The sequence below is a fragment of the Panthera tigris genome, chromosome C1, assembly GCF_018350195.1.
Source record: "Panthera tigris isolate Pti1 chromosome C1, P.tigris_Pti1_mat1.1, whole genome shotgun sequence".
Classification (NCBI taxonomy): domain Eukaryota; kingdom Metazoa; phylum Chordata; class Mammalia; order Carnivora; family Felidae; genus Panthera; species Panthera tigris.
Genome location: NC_056667.1, coordinates 177183622 through 177206754, shown reverse-complemented (window position 1 = coordinate 177206754; position 23133 = coordinate 177183622). Strand labels below are relative to the sequence as shown.

General features: G+C 37.5%; 1 protein-coding gene across 4 annotated transcripts in view; it reads left to right on the top strand.

Annotated features, from left to right (window-relative positions):
• Positions 1-23133, top strand: part of TMEFF2 (transmembrane protein with EGF like and two follistatin like domains 2) — a 232276-nt gene that overhangs the window by 201789 nt on the left and 7354 nt on the right. For all 4 annotated transcript variants that reach the window (XR_006220864.1, XM_042994951.1, XM_042994949.1 and 1 more), the window contains one exon: positions 21869-21992. Coding sequence is in view for 3 of the 4 variants with exons in the window: in XM_042994951.1 (XP_042850885.1) it covers positions 21869-21992 (124 nt within the window). In the remaining variant the exon portion in view is untranslated. The remainder of the gene's footprint in view (positions 1-21868; positions 21993-23133) is intronic.

The window sequence follows — 23133 nt, the reverse complement described above, 5'->3', positions numbered from 1 at the left end:
ATCAATTATTTGCTTTCTTCTAAACGTTGACACAGAAGTCAAGGGCCTCATGATGTCTTCTACACTTAACCTCTATGCCAGGGATTGTTTTCCGCGTGAAATTTTAAAGGCTGTGCTAAAAAAAAAAACCAAGACTTCAATTATTACCTCTTTCCTATTTCGTTATTTGTTCCCGGGACTCGGTACAAAATGGTCACTTTGGAAAAATCCCTCTGGTAAACCACAGTATGTAAACTACCAGATGGGGATAAATAACTCCTTTATGTTAAATGAATTATCCTTCCAGGACACCAGGGTACCACTCTATAAAGCACATTTTTTTTCTGCACTCTTAGGATGCTCTTTGCTTCTGGAAAAGTACATCATCCAATGATGTACCCCATTCGTGGGGACCCGATACCCAGGTATTATTTTTACAATAGGTCATTTTTCCTTTCCAAGTTAAGATGATAGAATTCATCACAGGGAAAAAAAATTAATAAATTATTTTATGCAACTTTGACTAGCCATTTTATGGAGTCCATTGGGGGAATTGTTTCCCTACCAGGAAGAGCTACCTGCAATCTGTCAGGTAGTGTCTGCGCCACAATTTCATCTTGGGTGTTGAAAAGCATAACAAAGCCTGCCCTCATCCTTGCACAGCATATTTATGAGGGTGCTGGGGCTAACAGAATAAGCTTCTAAAATGATTACTGAAGGGAAACACTTGAATTCTAGAAAAAGTCAATTAATAGGCTTAAGGTATCAATGGGGAAGAAAAGGGAAAATGTGATAGTCAAAGGAACCTAAGAAATCAGAATGGTCTTCAGATGAATAATATAATTGCTGCCTTTTATTGAAGATGGCTGGATGCTTGGCATTTTATTAGTGCTTCTCTTTGAAATGATTCTGCAATGAAAGAATTACTATCACCCTTGTAAAGATAAAGAAATTTAGGCCCAGGAAGTTTAAACAATTTTCCCAAGGTCACCTAGCTGAGAAGCCGAGAAAATGTATAAACTGATACCTCTTTGACCACAAAGCTGGCTGATCTCTCTCCATTACATCAGCCGGCCTGTTGGTATATAGAGTAATAGGGAAAAGGGTAGCAAGATGCATGTTCGCTGCATTTGAACTAGGCAGTCAGTCTCTTGTGGCAGATATTAAGGAAACCAGAAGCAAATCCTTTATGAGGATTAAAAATATCGTTATCAAAGAACATGTTCAGAAAACTAAAAAAGGAAAAAGAAGTAGACAAAATTTTGTTGACTTTTTGCTAAAATGTGCTGACATTTGGAGATATTTATGTTTTTCCGAACATCTGGTGGATATTAGTATGTTTTTATTCACAATCTTCCATTATTAATGATAAAAGGAAGCTGAGTAATTATGATATACTGCCACAATGAATGAACATTATGCATGTTTTTTCCAATGTATTACAGAATCTCACTCCATCAAATATAAAAACATGAAGTTATTTTTAAAATGAGGAATATGGATGTTATCTTTTGTAACAAACTTGTTCCCATCAGAATAGATCATATTGAGTCAGCAACTCTTGTATCTGAGAGATAAGAATACATTTCAAGCCTTAAGATTTGTCATTTTAAGTGATTCAAATTACACTATTAATATTGCCTTTAGTTTGAAAAATGACCTAAAAGCGTTACATTTTTTGGTCTGGTTTTGCCACGAGATAATTCCACGTCTTTTATAAGACCTCATGGAAAGAGAGATTACTTTATTAGAGATAGAGAGACACCATGGTTTTTTCTCCTTTGTAGATTGTCAAAATGTAGTCTGCCTTTACTGACTCTAGAATCCTACCCCCTGGCTTTTATCAAGGGCTCCTTCATCTCCTCGGGGCTCTCTCAAGACTCAACTACTGAATGTAACTGAATCTCTTCCGCGTAACACCAGCAGCACCGTATCCGCAAGGGCTGGCTAAGACCAGCATCGCAGTGGGAGCTGCAGTTCCTCCTGATGGAGAGACTGTCTCCCCAGGAGTGCAGTCCTGCACGTACATGCTTGTGCCAGTTCATGGGTGCCTACAGTAGGGTGGTATATAGAATCGCTTTTATGGCACATATTGCACTCCTTAATCCATTCCCTCTACTCTCATCTCCTTATCTTTATGCTCTAGAAACTGCCAGTGTCCCTACAAACCATGCTGTGTCTCCCATCTGGGTTTTTGTATATATTGTTCCAACTTAGAATACTCACGTCTCTTTCATTTGTTTAACTCTTATTTATTCTTCATGTTTCAGCTTAGATAACCTTCCTCTGAGAATGATGATGATTATAGCAGCCGCTTTCATTTATTGAGCACTTACTATGGGCCAGGCACTCTGTTTAATAAACACTTCTTTACATTTAAAAGCTCACTTATGCATGCACATATTAGGCAAAAATAACTATAATTTAGTGAGCACTTACCGTGTGCCAGATATTGTTATAAATGTTTTAAACACATGCATAAAGGTTAAATAACCTGGTTGCGGTCACAGTTGGGGAGGGTGGTGTGGGGCGGGACCAAACTGGACCTCGACAGTTAGGCTCCCAAGCCTGCGATCTTCTTGCCTCACAAGTGTTAACAGGTAGGACCATTATTTCAACCATTTTAAAAATGAAGCAGCAGAGGCCGATTGCTCCCCGCCTTTACCCTCAAGTCTGGACAAAGGTTCTTCCACATGCTCTTTCCTCTATCCTCACCCAGGCATCACGTCACGTTGTATTTGCCAATTTGCTTTCCTGTTCCCTTCTTTCTCGATGAGGAAAGTGAAGCAACTTGCCAAAAGACCATTAACCAAATCAAATGTCCATGCTGAGATTTTGCTCTCTCTGATCCAAAGTCTGCATTTTTTCCTCTGCTGAACAATCTCTTAGGGGTTTTTGTTTGCTTGGTTTTGTTTTTAAGTTTTTATTTAAATTCTAGTTAGTTAACATATAGTGTAGTATTGGTTTGAGTAGAATTTAGTGAATCGTCACTTACACATAACACCCAGCGCTCATCCCAACAAATGCCCTTCTTAATACTCATCGCCCCTTTAACTCATCCCCCACCTACCTCCCCTCCAGCAACCTTCACTTTGTTCTCTGTATTTAAGAGTCTCTTATGGTTTGCCTCCCTCTCTTTTTTTTTCCCACCTTTCCCTATGTTCATCTGTTTTGTTTCTTAAATTTCACTATTAGTGAAATCATATGTTGTCTTTCTCTGACTGACTTATTTTGCTTAGCCTAATACACTCTAGCTCCATACAAGTCCTTGCAAATGGCAAGAGTTCATTCTTTTTGATCATTATGTGTGTGTGTGTGTGTGTATATATATATATACATACACGTGTATATATATATATATATGTGTATATATATATATATATATACACACGTATATATATATACACACATATATATATATACGTGTATATATATACACACACACACACACACACACACACACATAATATATATATATATTACACACGTATATATATATGTATATATATATATCCATTTCTTTATATATCCATTCTTTATCCATTCATCAGTTGATGGACATTTAGACTCTTTCCATAATTTGGCTAGTGCTGCTGTAAACATCTTGGTGTATGTACCCCTTTGAATCTGTATTTTTGTATCCTTTGGGTAAATACCTAGTAGAGCAATTGCTAGATCACCAGGTGGTTCTATTTTTACCTTTTCGAGGAAGCTTCATACTGTTTTCCAGAGTGGCTGCACCCGTTTGCATTCCCACCAATAAGGTAAGAGTGTTCCTCTTTTCTGCATCTTCATCAACATTTGTTGTTTGCTGTGTTAATTTTAGTCATTCTGACAGGTGTGAGGTGGTATCTCATCATGATTTTGATTTTTATGTCTTTGACAATAGGTGATGTTGAGTGTCTTTTCATGTGTCTGTTGGCCATCTGGATGTCTTCTTTGGAAAAATATCTATTCATGTCTTCTGCCCATTTCTTAACTGGGTTCTTTGTTTTTTTTGTTATTGAGTTTGATGAGTTCTTTATAGATTTTGGATACTAACCCTTTATCAGATACGGCATTTGCAAATATTTTCTCCCATTCTATAGGCTGCCTTTTAGTTGTGTTGTTTCCTTCACTGTGCAGAAGCTTTTTATCTTGATAAAATCTCAATAGTTCATGTTTGCTTGTTTTCCTTGCCTCCAGAGATGCGTCTAGTAAGAAGTTGTTCTGACTGAGGTCAAAGAGGTTGCTGCCTGTGTTCTCTAGGATTTTGATGCTTTCCTGTCTCACATTTAGGTCTTTCATCCATTTAAAATTTGTTTTTGTGTATGGTGTGAGGAAGTGGTCCAGTTTCATTCTTCTTCATGTTGCTATCCAGTTTTCTCAATACTGTTTGTTGAAGAGACTGTATTTTTTCTATTGGATATTATTTCCTGCTTTGTTGAAGATTAATTGACCATATAGTTGTGGATCCATTTCTGAGTTTTCTATTCTGTTCCATTGATCTGTGTGTCTGTTTTTATGCCAGTACCATACTGTCTTGATGACTACAACTTTGTAACGTAGCTTGAGGTTCAGAATTATGATGCTTCCAGCTGTGCTTTTCTTTTTCAAGATTGCTTTGGCTATTCGGAGTCTTTTGTGGTTCGATACAACAAACATTCTCCTGCAAATGTGAGCCAGGGAATCTCTCCACAGATGTGCATTCCCATAAAAACAAAAGCAGAGTAACTTAAAGGGATACAGAGAATATTTCTAGGTCTATTGCTTCATTTTTGTCTGGTTCCTTTAGATATGTTTTAAAACATGACTGTGAGGACATGTGATGACAATAATAACTAAAGCATTATTAAGTGCTCACTACTTGTTGGCTTTCGTTCGGAGCGTTTCATGTGGATGTTCTCATTTATTCCTCACAATAACCCCGTGATGCAAACACTGTTATCATTCCTATTTTTACAGATGAGAAAACTGATCCGTAGAGGGGTATGTGACTTGCTTTGAATCCACAACTTGTAGGTGCAGAAATTAGATCTTGAACTTAACTTGACACAACTTCTCATTTGTAGGAGAAATGAGATTATTTTCAGTGTTAACAAAAATCCACTGTCAGTTACCAAAACTATTTGACTCCTATAACATATCAATTGTATATTAGGAGACTAACAGCAAATGTGCCTTATGTTCAATACCCCTCAGAGAATACTGAGAAATACTTAGAGAATAAGAATGAAATGAGTGTACCTAAAGCCCTTCCTGCTCATATCTTGCGCCTAATTTCTTTGGAATGACCTAGCTTGAAAAGATGATAAAGGGTCTGTGTGGGTCCAACTTTGTTTAGCACAAAGACAGATGGGATCTTGAGACTCTGCAAAGCTGTTCCTCCGCTGGGCATACTTCCTCTTCTCTGTATAAACTGATCTTCCTTAATTGGTGTGAAAGATTCATTGTTCTGACTCTCAGACCAGGATTCCCACACTGTATGTGTTTAAGTCTGGCAGGGCTCTGAAAGGACAGTCTTGTCATGTCTAACCACAGTCAGGACACGGTAGCAGTTCTTCCAGTGACCTGAGACCAATAAAAAAAAAACATAGAGAGATATGAAGGAAGTTCGGACACTCAAAAACAATTATTTCATCCCTGGCAGTCCTAACTATGAAAGAAAAGATTGTGGAGCTCCAAGGGTGTGGGAATACACTCAGTCAGGTTTGGGAACTAGAGAATCTGTTTTCTGCAAACAGTATGAGGACATGAAGACAAGGAATATTAAAGCTTTCATAAGCTAAGGGAACTATGATTTCACATTTCTACTGCGAGAGATTGTTAATATTGTTCATTTAAATCTAAACTAATCAAGTAAGAGAAAATTCTTAAGTTCAAAGACCAAATCATTCCTTTTTAGTCTCCCCACACAAAAAAAGGGAAGAATCACTTGATACTCTTATTTTTTAATTGGTGTATTTTTATCAAAATAAAGTACATTTATTATAAGAAATTATCTCTACTACCCAGAGATAATCACTGATAAAATAACTCAAAATGTTGGTAATTTCTTTCCAAATTTTTATTTTTTCCACGCATTACATATTTTAGTATCCTACTCATTTTTCTATGCCATCAAAATTCTTCATAATTTTTTCTATGGCATAATGTTTCTTGTTGAATTATATTTTACCATGTAGTTACACTACGACTTACTTAACTATATTATACTCTTGCTGAAAATGTGGGTAGTTTCTCAGTTTCCTTTTTTATAAAAGATGCTGTAATTGACTTATTTACAACATGACTCTTGGCTTTTGAGTCTCTTGGTATATAATACTATATTAGTTTTTAAAAGTTGGTACCATTTTCTTTTCCACCAATGGTCTCTTAAATTCTAGTCTCTGCACTATCTACTACTGCCCAGCTAACATAAGCTGTGGATTTCCAATTAGAACGGTTCTTGTCCAGATAGACTAACTGCCCTACTTATCAGATACCATGCTCAACAATTGAACCGTCCTGCTATTTGCTATCAGCTTTTAGACACAACCTGATACAAAGCTTAAAAAAAAAACCAGAATATCCCGTGTATTATCTAATCTAAGTAAACAGACACAAACAATACATGTAGTAAAAAGACTAGAAGTAAATAAATTAAATGTGGATAATGGTGTTCTGTAGGTTGTAAACAATGAAGACTTTCTATCCTTTTACTTTCTATATTTCCTACTATCCTTAAATCAATGTGAATTGCCTTTAGAATGAAAAATACCCAATATACTTTATTTTTAAGAAAAGAAATATAGAAACTAAGCAATTTAGCCTTCTCAAAACCCCACATTCTTCACATTGAATGATACACAGTTTCCTATTAGTAAGTGAAACACCTATAGTCATAGCTATACCTGCAAATTCAAGTGGAGAAGGAAGGCAATCATAGGGATCTCTCCAGGCAAAAAAAAAAAACATTTCTGTCTCAATTATCTATATCTTTCAGACAAAATTGTTTTCTGGCTTGGAATTATCCAGGTGACTGCCTCTTTCATTTTTTCCCCTATCTCTACATGTATAACTCTAAGACAATCCTTTACCATTGAAAAAGTGTGAGGAAAACACCATATTAAAAAGGAAAAGATACAGAAAAATTGGGTTGTGGGTATATGAGAATTCTTTGTACCATCTTTGAAACTTTTCTATAAATGTGAACTATTCTTTAAAAAGAAAGTTCATTAAAATAAATGAGAACACATGACCTCTGGAGCTAGCTTTCCGCCTTTGAGCTGCTGTATCACATTAGAGAATAATTGAATATTTCTGGCCTCTACCTCCTAGTATATCAAGGATAAAAATGCATACACACACACACACACACACACACACACACACAAACATCCATGTCCTTATATTTACCCAATATTTAGGGGTATTGCAGTCTCATATAAAATAATAGCTACAAAAAAATTTTATGTAAATAACTAAACAAAGTGAAATAACATAATTTAATAATCTTTTGGCCAAAATAGAACCTATTTTATAAAATGGTAACTGAAGACAGCGAATCTACAAACTTATCTTTAAATAATTTATATTTTCTTGTAATATTTTTTTCAAAAAGAGAGAAAAGTGCTTTGCTTAAAAACATTCCTCAGTGATGTTTTTGCGCAGTCTAATTTTTCCCTTTCATTTCATGATATTTTTTATCTTGCTTTTAAATTTGCATCTTCAAATCCCTTGTAGACCATTATAAATGTCCTTCCTCCTACTTTAAATGTCCTTCCTCCTACTGAAGATTTCCACTTAATAATCATAAATTTGCTTAATGTGATTAACAGACATCTCACCCCTTAATAATTTTCTTACTAAACTATGGATTTACTACCTTTAACATCAATTATGTTGTTGCATACCCAAACATAAACATAGAAGTTTCGATGCAGTCTCAAAAATCATAACCAGACATCTGTCATGTGTATACCTCAGAGCTTAATAGATTCTCCTCAAGTCTTCTCCATTATACAAAAAGACACTACCCAGATGTTCAAGCCAAAAACCAAGTCATCTGATTTGTTCCTTCCATGTTACAACACATAAACAAGTCATACTCAGTCTACTTTTTTTGCTTTGTTTTGTTTTCTCCCTCCATTGCCGCTACCCAGGTCCAAGACTTGGACATTGTCTTTCAGTCACACTACTATGATGGTCTCCTATTTGTTCTCTCTCTTTTCTCTTTTGCCTCAATGATTCATTTTTCATATTAGTCAGATCTACTTGACACTATCCAAATGGTAGGTTTCCCATTGCCCTTGAAACTGGTACTCCTTAACATGGCTTACAAGGTTCTACATAAAAAGGAACTCACTGATTCTCTAACTCATCCTGGGCCTCTCTCTACTCTACTTGGCATCCTCTGCTGTAGCCACTTTGCTGGTTCCTGGAACGTCTCTTTCCTATATTTCAGGCTTTTTCCATTTGTGCCATTTACTAAAGCTAGGGGTCTTCCCAAGACTCTTCTCTTGACCAGCTCTTTCTCATCCTTCCTTCCTCTATATGCCTTCCCTTACTCTCTAAAGAGGCCTCCCACCCTATTCTGCTATATCTGAATACTCTATTTTTCCCCTGGAACATTTCTAATTGAGATGTTAGATTTTTGTTTGTTTTTTATTTTCTAGACTGCTCGTCTCACTCTAATATGTGTGCCCTTCAGGAGAGAAAGTTGCCCTGTTTGATTCACCACTGTATAGCCTGTACTTGTAGTACTTGGCACATAGGAGGGAATCAGTCAATATTTTTAAGTGAATAAATAGGTTGATGAATTAATTAGGCAAAAGTAGGACCAAGATCTAGTAAATTTCAAAACCTCATAAGATAAAACCTGCTTCTTATCTTCTGTGAATCCAAAGGTCTACACAGCCCCATACCAAGAACCCCCCAAAGTTGTGGGTTGATATGGATAGCATTCATTACAGAAACACTGAGGTGCTTTGTTCAAATTGGCTATGTCCACTACTGTCTCTGGAATAGACATTTTGTGCTCGTTCTATTTCAAAATACATTCTATTTCCTTAGAAGCTCTAATTCTAAATGTCAGCTGCTTTATTTCTAATGGATAAAATAGGTGTTTGACTTTCTTCAAATTCAAATTTGTACATGTTTTATAATCCCTATTGATTTCTTGAGTGGTTAACCATGTACTTGGAGACTGTAAATTATACAGTGGGAGTGTGTTAGACCTGTTAAAAGGTAAACTAATACTTGAGACCATAAGTACCATTTAGTTAATAACCAATATCAAGCCCTAAATGCTGTCCAACTGGAAAGAAACTAAGATCCACACCTCAGCCTTAACTATTTGTAGAGCAGTTTTTTTGTACCCAGAGTTATCGCTAAGTAGAAATTAAGGTAGTATGAGAAGCAAATCAGTTGTTCAAAATTGGGAAGAGAGACAGAGAGAGAGAGAGAGAGAACCCATAGCTATTTAGAATATTTGGGGAATGAATTGTCCTAGATTAAAAATATTTGCATTTAACTGAAGGATACCACTTGAAAGAAAATTTAATGTTCAAATTTTCTTAATAGAGTACTATAAACTCCTATCCTTCTTAAACAACAAATGCTAAAAAAACTATCATTTTCTTAATGAGTCAGAATCCCATAAAGCATTAGCTATTCAGGCATTCTGAAAATGCAGATAGAGATAATGTGGGAGATCACATGCCACATATAACCTGTGAATCTTATTGTTGAAAGGTCATTGATATCAGTTTGATTCTTGGTCATTTGCTTCTTTCTACTAAAGGTGAAATGCAGGGAAGGGTGGGTGATGGGTATTGAGGAGGGCACCTTTTGGGATGAGCACTGGGTGTTGTATGGAAACCAATTTGACAATAAACTCCATATATTGAAAAAAATAAATAAAAAATAAAAAAAAATAAAAAAAGTGAAAGCAAAAAAGAAAAATAAAGGCAAAATGCAGCATCATTTGTTATATGACAAAATGATCATGTAAGATAACTGTCTTTCTTACAAAATGAATTAATAAATCAAAAACAAATGTAGCCCCTTCCGTGAAGTTTTCTATCATCTCAAAAATTCTTCTTAACTGGGATTATTAGCATTTTTTGACATATCAGCACCTTAAAACATAGTTTGTGTGTGTGTGCGTGTGTGTTGGGAATGTAATGAACCACAGATATTTCAACCTAAATTTAAACTAAAGTAATCATATAATTTACCACCCAAACTAGGAGACTTTTAAGAGTAAAAGCATGCTGGCAAAATAAACATAAACCAAGGCCATCCAGGTCACATACTAGCTTAAACCAATCTTTATTTTCACTGATTCCATGTGGATTATTAAAAAATATATTTAATAAAATAAATAAAAAGCATACCTGGGTGGCTCAGTTGGTTAAGCTGACTTCAGCTGAATTCGACATCAGCTCAGGTCATGTTCTTGTGGTTGGTGAGTTCGAGCCCCGCGTCAGGCTCTGTGCTGACCGCTCAGAGCCCAGAGCCTCCTTCGGATTCTGTGTCTCCTTCTCTCTCTCTGCCCCTCCCCCACTCACACTCTGTCTCTGTCTCTCTCAAAAATAAACAAACATTAAAAAAATTTTTTTAAGAAATAAAAGATGCAAAATAAAAAGAAATTATTAGTGTAACCGTTTGGTTGCTAAACTGTAACTGTATTAGATTGCTAGGGCTTTCATAATAAAGTACCACAAACTGGGTGACTTAAAACAACAGAAGTTTATAGTCTCCTAGCTCTGGAGACCAGAAGTGTGAAATCAAGGTGTTGGCAGTGCTACACTCCCTCCGAGGTCTCAAAGAGGGAATCCTTCCTTGCCTCTTCCAGCTTCTGGTGGCTCCCGCATTTCTTGGCTTGTAGCAAAATAGCTCCAATCTGCGTCCATCTCCACGTGGCCCTCTACGTGTGTGTCTTCATAGAACCTTCTTCTAAGAGTGGTCATTGGATTTAGAGTTCAGCCTAACTCAGTATGAACTCATCTGAACTGATAACTTATTACCAAATAATGTCACATTCTGAAGCTCCAGGTGGGCATGAGTTTGGGGGGAACACATTATTCAGCCCAGTACAGTACCTAATGATAACCTATTTGGCTATTATATTACCAAATAATCATTAGACATAAAGTTTTAGTGAGGGTAAAAAAAAAAAAAAAAAAAAAAAAAAAAACAGTGTATATGAGCCATGATAAAAAGCTGTGCATTTGTATTATCATGTCTCCAGAACAGGATAAATGGAGAAACTACATGGAAATAAATCTGTGATGAATTATCACATCACTAACAGTTTTATTTTAGGAAACAATACCACCTTTACTAGCTGTCTTATTCTGCTTAAACACAAAAATACTCGATTTGTAGACATAGACTAAGATATCATTGAGAAATACCATCAAAACAGAATAACTTTTCAATGCCATTAAACTGTTCAGGGGCTATGCTATGTTCCGAAATTACTTCGTAGAAAAACTATAAAATTCTGCTTAGAAGTGACTCCATGACTTTTTTATTATCAGTTTTATTTAGAATGCTAATTTGAAATGTTAAGCCAACTTTCAGAAACACCCACAGCACAATCAGCTCCATTTGTTTCTTAAAATTATGTCTCATCACCAAATATTGGAAAAGATGGTGTGCCTTCTAACCCTTTCAATGAGAATCACTTACATTAATTTGGTCAGGTACTAACGAATGGCAGTACTCCAACTTTGCAAATGAATCCAAATCTACACTGTAATTTCTCTAATTGCCCTTTTTGGGCCATGACATCATACGGGAGAAAAGTGCAAACTCATCAACCCATCAATTGCCCATACTTGCACTTTCAAGTCATTTATTAGGTGTCTTTTTTGTCCTTTATGGTTAGCAACACATTTTTGCTCTCCAGCCTTTGGCCTTTCACTGACAAAGACGGAGGGGCATAGCAGATATGCTTTTACCTGTGCGTCTACTCCTGTCACACTGAATATATACATTCTATTGAGTGTATTACAGTTCTCCACCACATTGCACCTTATCTTGCCGCTTAAAGTAGGGATTATCTGTGCCTTTGAGGACACATTATCCAAGTGTGGCTGACTCTTTGATGCAAACAGCTAAGAGGCACTAGTCTTTTGAAAGTTGCCACACCAAGGTACGTGTGGCTTCCACTTACATTGCCTATTCCTATACTATTTATTCATTCATTCATACTACTTACTGCACACCCATTTTGTGCCAGTCCTTATACTACACCCTGGAGATGTTACAGTAAACAGTACACAGCCTTTGACCTAAGAGAAAGTATAGTCCAGTGCAAAGTTTTCTTATGTGCCCCGAATGAGTAACAGGTGTATTGACTCATCAATCCACCTTAGCCTTCAGGAGCCTCGGGTGGCTAAAGCCCCCGGCGAGTGGTCTCCTTCTTTTACCTAACACCTAAAACGTTTCCCATTTTCTATGTTTGCGGCTATGTGAAAAATCTACAGATGCCACGGTCCAATGCAATGTTTCCCAGAACGGAGGATCGTGAAAGAGTCCCACAAAATGTTACTATAAAGAAGAGAGAGGGTCCCGACGCAAATAAATTTAAGATGAATAATGCGTGTCCTTTCTTGTCACCTCACAATACAGGTTAGCCTTGTAAGGACTCATAAAAGGTGATCTGGGCTGAGTAATCACAATTTGGAGGTCAGAGGCATTTAGGTTGCAAAAGAAGCCCTGAGTTAGGATGGGCTCCCGGGGGAGATTGGTTAAAGTATAAAAAGAGAACTTTAGGAAAGCATCAATACTTAAGGAATCAGTTGGAAAAGAGACACCTACAAAATAGGTACAAAAAAAAAAAAAAAGAATACCTAAATATAGAAAGAATAACCAAAACAAAACAAAAACAAAAAACCCAAGAGGTACATAGTGTATTAGCCTTGGGAAGAGAAAACACAGGAGGAAGTGGAGGAAGTGGTCAGCTGTATCAAATTACTGACAGATCGGGACAGCTGACATCTGAGAAGAGACTATTAGTTTTATCAAGAAAGGTGTTGTGGTTCCGGGTGCTTGCGTGGCTCAGTTGGTTAAGTGGCAGACTCTTGATTTCAGCTCAGGTCATGATCTTGCAGTTCGTGAGGTCAAGCCCCACATTGGGCTCCACACTGACAGTGCACAGAGCCTGCTTCTGATTCTCTCTCCCTCTCTCTCTTTGCTCTCCCCCACTTGTACTTGCTCTCTCTCAAAATAAATAGACTTAAATTTTTGTCTTAAAATGAAAAAAGGATATTGTGGGTCGACTGTGGTGCCAGCAGTTTCTCTGCAGGGGTGACCAGAGAGCAGTGGGTAGTGAATGGGGTTTAGTGCAGGAAGTAAAGAATAGGAGTGGAGACAACACTTTCATGAAGTTTATCTTCTTAAGAAGAGGAGAAAGGAGACAAGAGACCTATGAGGGGACATGCATTAAGAGAAGTCTGTGACATTTTTTTAAATGTTTATTTATTTTGAGGGAGAGAGCAGTGCAGAGCCCCACTCAGGTCTCGATCTCACAACCATGAGATCATGACCTGCACCAAAATCAAGAGTCAGATTCTTAACCAACTGAGCCACCCAGGCACCCAGCATTTTGTAAATTTGTAAGAAGGAAGACATTCAAAAATGTTTAAATGCTAGTGGCAAGGAGCAAAGAACGGAGGAGGGTTGAAGATACAGGAGAGAAAGATCAGTGATGGAGAGGGCCCTTGACGAGGATGGAGAGGTTGGGACTCATGATGGTCTGGCCTTGGACAAGATATCTTTTCCAGGATAGAAGGAAGAAGAAAAGAAAAGAACCAGTTTTCAGAGCAGCAGCAGGATCCACGTGGGATAGTCAGGAATCATAAAGGGCAAACAATAAGTAAGATATGGAAGCCAGATACTGTCTTCTGTCTTAATGAGTTCTTGACTACCTGCTCTGCATGTTACACTGGCGAGAGCCCTGGCTTTGACCCCAGGTCTGCCCATCAATTGTGCAAATTTCTAAGATAAGCAATTAAACCTATTTGAGCTTGCATTTCCTCATTTATACAAAATGGGATTTTTATAAATCTACCTTAAAGAGCGGTGATAGAGAATACATTTTTATCATATTAAGTGTTAACACAATGTTGGGCATGTGGTAGATTGTCCAGTAAATGTAGATGTACTATCATCACCTTGTCTGCGGATCGGTTTTCTTGGCTGTGTTTAGAAGACGACAAACAAAATCATGGGGAGACGACCAATGGATACAGTATGTTACCTACGGCACATAGCACAGACACATAGCAAGTGCTCAAGAAATATTCATGTAACAGATTAACACAAGCCATTTTTTCGTCCTGTTTACATTATTAAAACCCTTTTTTCTGCTGCATTTCAGTGCATGCTCCACCCTAAATCCTCCTCGCTCTCTATTGGTTAGCAACTTCAGTGTCACAGAGGAAAACAAACGTGTCACCTGGGAAGGTCTATCAGAACCCCTTAATCTGCAGGGAAACCCCTGTATCTGCAGGGAAAAACAGCTTGACTCGCATAGCCCAGAAGGCAGAAGTAGACAGGACCTGAGCCCTCTGTCACTTACACCGTCATTTTTGGCATTGTCGCCAAACAGGCTCGCTAAGAAAGGATGCCCAGTTGGCCACTTAGCAAATAAATTCGGCCAGATGTGCATAGGTTTAGTTTAAGACAAAAGAAAGAAGGGGAGGGGGGTATTCTTGGCATAAAATGGCTTCCCGTACTTTTTTTTTTCTTTCTCTGAAGTTTGTAGTAAACTTTGTCTTCCAAGAGCAGCTTGGAAGCAAGAAGGGTTGCTGCAGCAAAAGCTCAGTGGGGAGAGCTATATAGCAAATTGCCCCAGATAAGCTTAAGGCAACTCTGGACTCCTGAGAGGTTAATGATCCCTACCTCTTCTCAAGGCCTGATATTTATGAAGTGTTGTCAAAGACATCTAAAGTTACATGAAATACTGTATTTTGAAAAGGTCTTCAAGCTAAATCCTCTAAACCTATAGGAGTTACCCACTTGCTGAGAGTTAATAGGCTCTTGACTGAATGGTGAAGTTTGAAAAAGGACCATTAGAGGCAGGGTACGCTTTCTCCCAGTAACCTGCTCCCTTCATGCTTTGGAGGGCTGTGCCACCGAAGCCAGGCAAGGCATTTCTGAGGCAGAAGACAGACCAAATGGCTCAAAATCTGCTTACTTTTCTTTTAATAATAAACGTGTGTGTGTGTGTGTGTGTGTGTGTGTGTGTGTGTGTCTGTGTTTTGGAGGTCCGGAATTTATAGCTAAATCTGTGATTTAGCCTTGGGATGCTAAATGTAATAACTGTATTTGGATGTCATAAGTTAAAATGTTTACGTACAAGTTTCTTTCCCGAGATTTCACAGACTTCCCCACTTTTACCTATGGAAATATATTACCAGTAGACACTGAGATAATAAACCCCATGCAGATAATCATGCAACATTGTTGCATTTCAATCACTCCAGTCCCCAAATTACTATGTCTATTTCAGATGCTGGTACTTTTTCCAATTTAAATTCAAGCAATTCTTGAATAACGTCATTAAGGCTGTGCCTGAGAATGTAGTAACATGAAAATTTGTTTTCTTCCACTTTATTTTAGTTTTTTAATGTCTAATAAGAATATTTATATATGCAAGTGGTAATATGGATAACCACATTTCACATTTTATATTAGTGCCTGATCAATGTAGGGTAAGAAAGAATTTCTCTGGGGTGCCTGGGTGGCTCAGTCAGTTGAGCATCTAACTCTTGATTTCAGCTCAGGTCATGATCCCAGGATCTTGGGATTGAGCCCCAGGTGGGGCTCCGCACTAAGCGTGGAGCCTGCCTAAGATATTCTCTCTCTCTCTCTCTCTCTCTCTCTCTCTCTGTCTCTCTCCCTACCTCTCTCTCTCTCTCTCCCCCCCCCCATTCTGGCCCTCTCTATCTCTCTCCTTCTCTAAAACAAAAAAAAAAAGAAAAGAAAAGAATTTCTCTCTGTCTCTACCCATCCTATTCCCAACCCAGACCACTGTCTAACTGGCAAAATTGTGGATCCAAATAGTTTCCATTATTCTTCTGAAAAAAATAGGTTCCACTGGTAGAAGAAATGTTGAATTGGTAGCAAAGGACTTGGTTTCTGTTTTGAAGTTATTTTTCCAAATCTTTAACAGACATTAAATAACTAGGAAGATTGGGACTGCTCTTTACAAAACTTGAGAATCGATTGTGTCTTTAAATGCCTTCATGTCCCTTGCCCTAGCTGTCGCTTTTAGCTAGGATTCTCATTTGAGTCTCTGTCTTAGAGGCTTTAAAAAAGGAGAGACTCTTCTCATCTACTCATCTATGCCTTGAAGAAACCATGACAGCAGGTGAAGCTATAATAGAATTTGTTAAGAAGAACAAATACAAGTTGCAAGACCTCCTATTGCATTACATTCAGAACCTGTTCAATAGGAACACTTTTCTGGTCTTTAAAAACCCTCGACTATAATTCAAGCTCGTATTCAAGATATGAGGCTTCACTGCCACCTCATATGTTTATACGTGATAAAGATAAGGACACGAAATCCTAAGAATTACATATTTTCTCTGAAACCAACTCTAATCAACAACAGGGACAGTCATGACTTTACTTCTAAATTCATAATTTGGTTCTGTCCCAGACACGATATAAATATAATAGAAATAAAGACAATTTTTCTTTTTCATGTTCGTTAAATAAAACTATTTTCAAACTGCTTTAGAGCTCTGGCAGGAAGTAGGGGACAGGTAAAATCTAGTAATCACAACAGGTGTGCAAGTATATGACTACTTCGGTGCTGGGCTTTCCTTGTGCCATTATTAAATGTGAAAAACGAAAGTATTATATAAATATCTTCACAATGGAAGACTTCGTTTGTTGGAAAGGTGTGGCACATTGTGTGTGCCCATAGGAAAAGCTTGTTAAAAAAGGTAGTAAATGAAATGGTGTTACACGTATGTCTGCACTTGTCAAAGATAATTTATGATGTGAAAGCATGCTGTTAAATATTGAATTTAAGGAGCGCCTGGGTGGCTCAGTCGGTTAAGCATCCAACTTCAGCTCAGGTTATGATCTCACGGTTCATGAGTTTGAGCCCCACATCAAGCTCTCAGCTGTCAGTGCAGAGCCTGCTTCCGACTGGCTGTCTCTCTCTCTCTCTGCCCCTCCCCTGCTTGTGCTCTTGCCCTCTCTGTCAAAAATAAATAAACATTTAAAAAAAATAATTAAATTTAAATCCACAAGCGTACTTTTCTCCAAAAGGAAGATAATGCATAGGGGAGTTCACTTTAGGCTAGAACGTCTGAATTATGGGCATTGTAAATATTTAAGATATTTTATACCCTTTGATAAAGTAAAATGTTCCCATAATTCAGGCAAAGTGATTTCCTCTATTTACTATACCTAAATAATGTCCCTATTTGTCTAATTCTTTTTCCCAGCGTATCAAAAGTAATAATATTTCACATTAAATATTAGTAAATATTTATTGGTAATTTATTTTAAGTAACTATTAGCAATAGAAACAAATATTACTCTTAGAATTCAAAGAACATAGAAGTCTGAAACAAGTAACACTACACTTTTGTTACTACAAAACAGTAACACTGCAAAATCTGCACAAGGGTAAGAAGGCTTTTTTTTTTTTTAACACCACCAGAAACCCACTACTCCTCATTCACTTACTGAACAAGTTCTAGTTGCTTAAAAATGTGCAGTGGAAATCTGGTTCCCGAAAACATCCACTGAATCCTCGATGTTACCTCTGGTTTAGGATCTTTCCAACTTACTCGGAAATCCTTACACAGAAGCAGACCACTCCTAGAGAATCAGTGACATAAGGGATTTGTATAGATTCGAAAAAAAAAAAAAAAAAAAAAAAAAGGCCTGATTAAAGCAAAACAGGGCTATCTCCAGAGAAATATCATCTGATCAGCCCCCAAAAGGCCTCCCAGATTGCAGTGCACTATGGGTAGGGCTTGTAGCTACAGAACTTTGATCTTACAAAATACCCAAAGTGAGTGGGCTGGAGAAAGCTGACTCACCCTCCCCCCCCGGCCCCCCAAAAAATACACAGAAAAGTCAGAAGCAGTCAGTTCAATTCATATGAAATATAATTGTCAAATGGATGAGAAACCCAAGGTGGTACAGTTAAAGCCATTCCCAATTTGTAGGCTGCACGGAAGTCAAATTGTTTTGAGACTGTTCAGAGAACAGAGCATCAGAACAAGAGAAATGGGTTGACTGAGTGAATACTTAATAGCATCAGACACTAATAGTTTTGTGCATCCATTTCTGCAACTGGGACTCTAGGTTTGCAAGTTCAGGTTGGCTTCTCAGGGCACCCCACCCTGGAGAGTACTTGAATAGAGACCATGAAGCTCCTTTTGCCACTCTCTAACCTTTGTCCAAGGAAATATGGTTTCTTCGGAGATGTGGATAGTTTTAGTCCAGTTTTACACTCTCATATTTATGCCTCAGTCCATAATGTGTTTCTTTGCCAGATGAATTCTCTAAACAAATTATTCCCAGCTGTGGGGGAAGAGGAAGGCAGGAATAACGCTGAACACACCCACACATACACACACTCCAGGTTATATAGATTTAAGTCTCGGAACTGCTTGGCCTGGCTCTGCGCCTTTTCTAACTACTTCCCTTACTTGCCTTGTGGTAAGGTAGAAACTTTCCCTGTCTCTTTCCACCACCCCCCCCCCACCCATCTCTTTCTCTGAAAGCACAAGGACACAAATGATACATGTAGCTGTGCTTTAGAGCAACCCACCTCTATAGCTCTTGGCTAGAGCGTTGACTAGCAATAGGTATGAAGCCCTGTTAACTGCTACAGGTAACTCAGATTATACCAGAAATTGTTTCTTAAAAGGGTCCGGATCTCTTTCAGCATAAATCATTTGTAAACAATTGGGTGGGAAATCAGTTAAGGATTTTAAACAAAAACACGAAGAGTTTCCACGTTGTCACTATCTCTTTTAGCAGAAAGAACACAACCTTTACATCAAACCTCTTTTTCAGTGGAGGAGAGAGAAATTGACGTCTAAATTGTCAGCCACTGTAGGAAACATATGGACTGCCAAAGCGTAATTGTTATATTTTTTGAATCTTGAAATGCTTCTGTGGGCATAAACATCAGGATCACCAATATTATCATCCATACACATATTTGTTTGGAATATTAGATTTCTGTGTCCCTATTCTTCTTCATATACTTAAATCTCATTTCTAAAATATGTCTATTGCATTACTAGAAGTGGTTATACATTCAGGTTTTCAATCAACTGGTTTACTTGGTTGGATTGACTATAAATTTGTTGACATATATTGATGATTCCTCATTTTCTTGCTCAGGGATCATTTCTTCTACTCATTTATTTTCAATCTCTCTAACTTTCTCATTTGACAGTATCCTATGAGTAGCATAACAGAGCACTCCAAGCTCATAAGGAATGGTGTAAACTAATTAGCAGATTTTATGGTAGAAACTATTCCCCTCACACGTGATCATCCTATCTGGGTAATAAACTTTGTGAAAGTATCTGGTTCTTACTACACGAAGGCAACAGTCTAACTCAAACAAGCTCTTACTTTGCCCTTGGACTTTGGTTCATAACTGTGGATATGGTATCAATCCAGAAACAAAAGCAGAATGGGGTGAGGGACGGAGTTGAAAATAAAATAGCCTAAAAATGGATTTGGAGTTAAGAAAATTCTTGATCTTCTTCAGCAACTGACAAAAAGAAAAATAGTCCTAATAAGATGTGTTCAAAAAATAGGCTGGAAATCACAACGTATAACTGAAATTTAGGGACGTTACAGAAAATTCCCCTCCGTGCAGGTGTGCAGAAGCACTGAAGAGTTACTAACAAACACTGAATAGAAGTGTTGAATAGTCTGTCATGGGGAGAAGATCCAGAACTAAGAATGAGAATCAGTGCTGGTTCGTTACATAAGCAGTGGGGCTGGCTGGCAAAGCCCGCTGTGAAAGTCGCCTTTAAACAGCAGGTGCATGGTTTGACCACTGCAGTTTGTAGCCTCCTGGCAGCATCAGCAAATGAGCCTAATCTTCTCTATGGATTTATGAATGACCACAAGCCATTCCCAAGGTACATCGAAATACCATGATTGGCCTGCTTCTAGTTTAATCACATATTCCCATGTTGGAAATTGCACCCAACATTACTTATTTCACTTTTTTGTGTGTTTGCTCACTGAGGCTCTAATTTGTGTGCCCAAAACACCATGACACAATTCCAAAGTAGCTTGGGAAAATGGGAGAAGACAAAAGAGAAAGTTTTGTGTATTCTTCGTCTTTTCCATGGAAGCGGTTCATTAATTTTAACTATATTCACCGAAGTAGAAATATTAGAGATATAGTCAAACAAAATATCACCTAAGTAGATAAAGAGACACAAATATAGAACAAATGAATGATTTAAATGTCATCTTCAGTCTCTCTAGCAGCTTATGACAAATCCTTTATTAATTTGAGTATGTGATTTGAAATACTACCCATCATTCAAATGTACACAAATATTCCCACGCAAGAAAACACTTAACATATTTGACGATATACTTCAAACTTGAAAGTTATGCAGATGACACCTAGACCTTAAAAGGTATAGATATTTTACAGCTCTGCTTAAACATAAATAATGCATTTGTCTGATTCACCAATATCGAAGGTATTTTTTCTCCTGATGAATATACGCATCATCTGTGATCGTCAATACAAAACTATAAGGATGCACTGTAATAAAAGCTATACCTCTACGTGAAATAATAGGAAATAATCTATTTCATGAAAATAGTAATTCATTCTTAATCTTCCATTACCGCTGCTCCCATTACTTCTATGCCAGTGGGATGGAAGAGTGTCTTAGACTGAGTCAAAAGTTCTGGTTTTCATGTGCTTAGGTAACAATTTTAAGGTCTGTCAGGTCAGGTCACAGATTACAGAAAAGACTCAAAAAAGACAAAACTTTGTATTAAAAAGTGAACATATTCCAAAGATTATTTAGAGATGGTATTACAAATAGCAAGCAAATGTATTGGGGCTAACGGTCAGAAAAAGTATTTTAATGTCTTCGTAGAAACGTTAAGAAAACAAAACTCGTTAATGATAGAGGAAAGGGTTCGTTTTAGAACACAAACTTTTTCTTTATTGTAAGTTTAACTTTCACATAACGTTGTTAACACAGGCCAGCTACCATGCATTGGAATACACTCACAGCATTCAATATGTACTATGTTAGTATCTACATAAATGATTCTGAAATAACGTTTGTTCTTTCGATAGCTTTATTTTGGCAATAAGAAAATGTATGGATGCTAGTAAAATGCACATTCACGGTAAATGAAAAAAGCCTGAAAGAATACATTTGTTGCAATTTGCATTGGTTTGGGGAAAGGTCTGTTTAACAACTGAACACAGCCATATTTTGACTTTTAAGCTCCCACACTGAGAAAGTATCCAGGTACGGCAGCAATTTACTCTTAGGGACATTATGCTGGGCTTTGAAATTCAAAAAATAGGATAGTTCTTCTTGAATTAGTTTATGATCAATGTACAGTCTCTACACAAGGAAAATTAAAGCTGTCTGACAACTCATAGAAACATCACTGGCTATTAAAGATGGAAGAAATTGCATAAAAGCATGAAAAGCATTGGGTAATTTTGCAGTTTCATCTCGAAACACAATTGTAAAGATGTCTGTCTTTCAGTGCTTTCTCCCTCGTTCTTCTGAAGCTTAGCCTTTTAGTTCTTGCCCTTTTAAATATTTTTGCCTACTATAGCTTTGCGTCTTAATGTCCTGGTTGGTCTTACTGGGCTAAGAAAGTATTTACAAGGGGTGCCTGCTTTTATCTGTATTCACAGAGAATGCTAACAAGTTAGAAGAAAGTGCAAGAGAGCACCACATACCTTGCCCAGAACATTACAATGGTTTCTGCATGCATGGAAAGTGTGAACATTCTATCAATATGCAGGAGCCATCTTGCAGGTAATGTTTTCACTCTTCAACGATTAAAATGTGGAAAGTAAAAATATAAAACTAAATTCTGGATGTTTGCAGAGAATTGGATGGCACTCTGTCTGACTGAGTGATCCTCAGCAAAACTTTTCGCTGCCTCTCCCCCTCACCCCCCACACAGACCCACTAGAAAACCCTGAAATGGGTGTGCCTTACACACGGGAGTACTATGTAACATATTATTATGTACACTCTTCTAGTAGAATTTTAAATTGTACTTTTGGCATTACAAGCTTCTTAAAAACTCAACCTCCTCCTCTGGTTTATTCACCACTCTTTCCCATGGACATAGAATAGCTCTTGACACATAATAGGTGCTCAGTAAGTATTTCTGAAATGAATGGATGAAGACTGACTATACATTAAGAGAACATGATCGCTTCTGGGAGGTCTTTTCCAGAGTCCTTCAGGTGTTCTAATAAATATTATCAATCTTGGTTTTGCTAGACACATACTCTTTTCTGCGGATCTGCTGTCCAGAAGCCTTGTATAGTGAGATTATTAGCTGTACCTCCCCAGATTCTAAGTAGGCTGATACCCAAAGAAATTCCTTGTCTGGATTTACTTAATAAATATAAGTATCTGCTGAATATTCATGAATAGAACATAATTATTTCAGAGATGGTAAAGCCAAACTTAAAAAACAAATGTATTTTATAAAGGAAGATACAAGTGGCATATGATGAAATAGGTTGTGTATTGCTATACAGTGAGAGGACTTTCTCTCTCTTCTCTCTTCCTCTTCCCTCTCCTCCTTCTTCTCCTCCTCCTCTTTTTCTGTGTCTCTTTCTTCCCCCCCCCCTCAAGAACTGTCTTCCTTTTACGTTTTCCTTAACTGAACACACTAACACCTACCTTCCAGTGAAGCCAGGTAGAGTGAACAAAACTGAGATTTGTTCCTGCTGCTCTCTTATCCTTACCAGGGTCCCCATTACTGAACCCTTCTGAGGCAGAAGGAAAGACCTCAGGATGTAGAAATTACATGTGACGTACTAAAATAATTGCACAAAGCCAATGACAAGTTGATCCTCGTTGGTATTGTTATGTGAACTGTTTCTTCATTCCATTGTCAACTGCTAGTTGCAACCCAAAGATGGTCTACTGGAGCTTT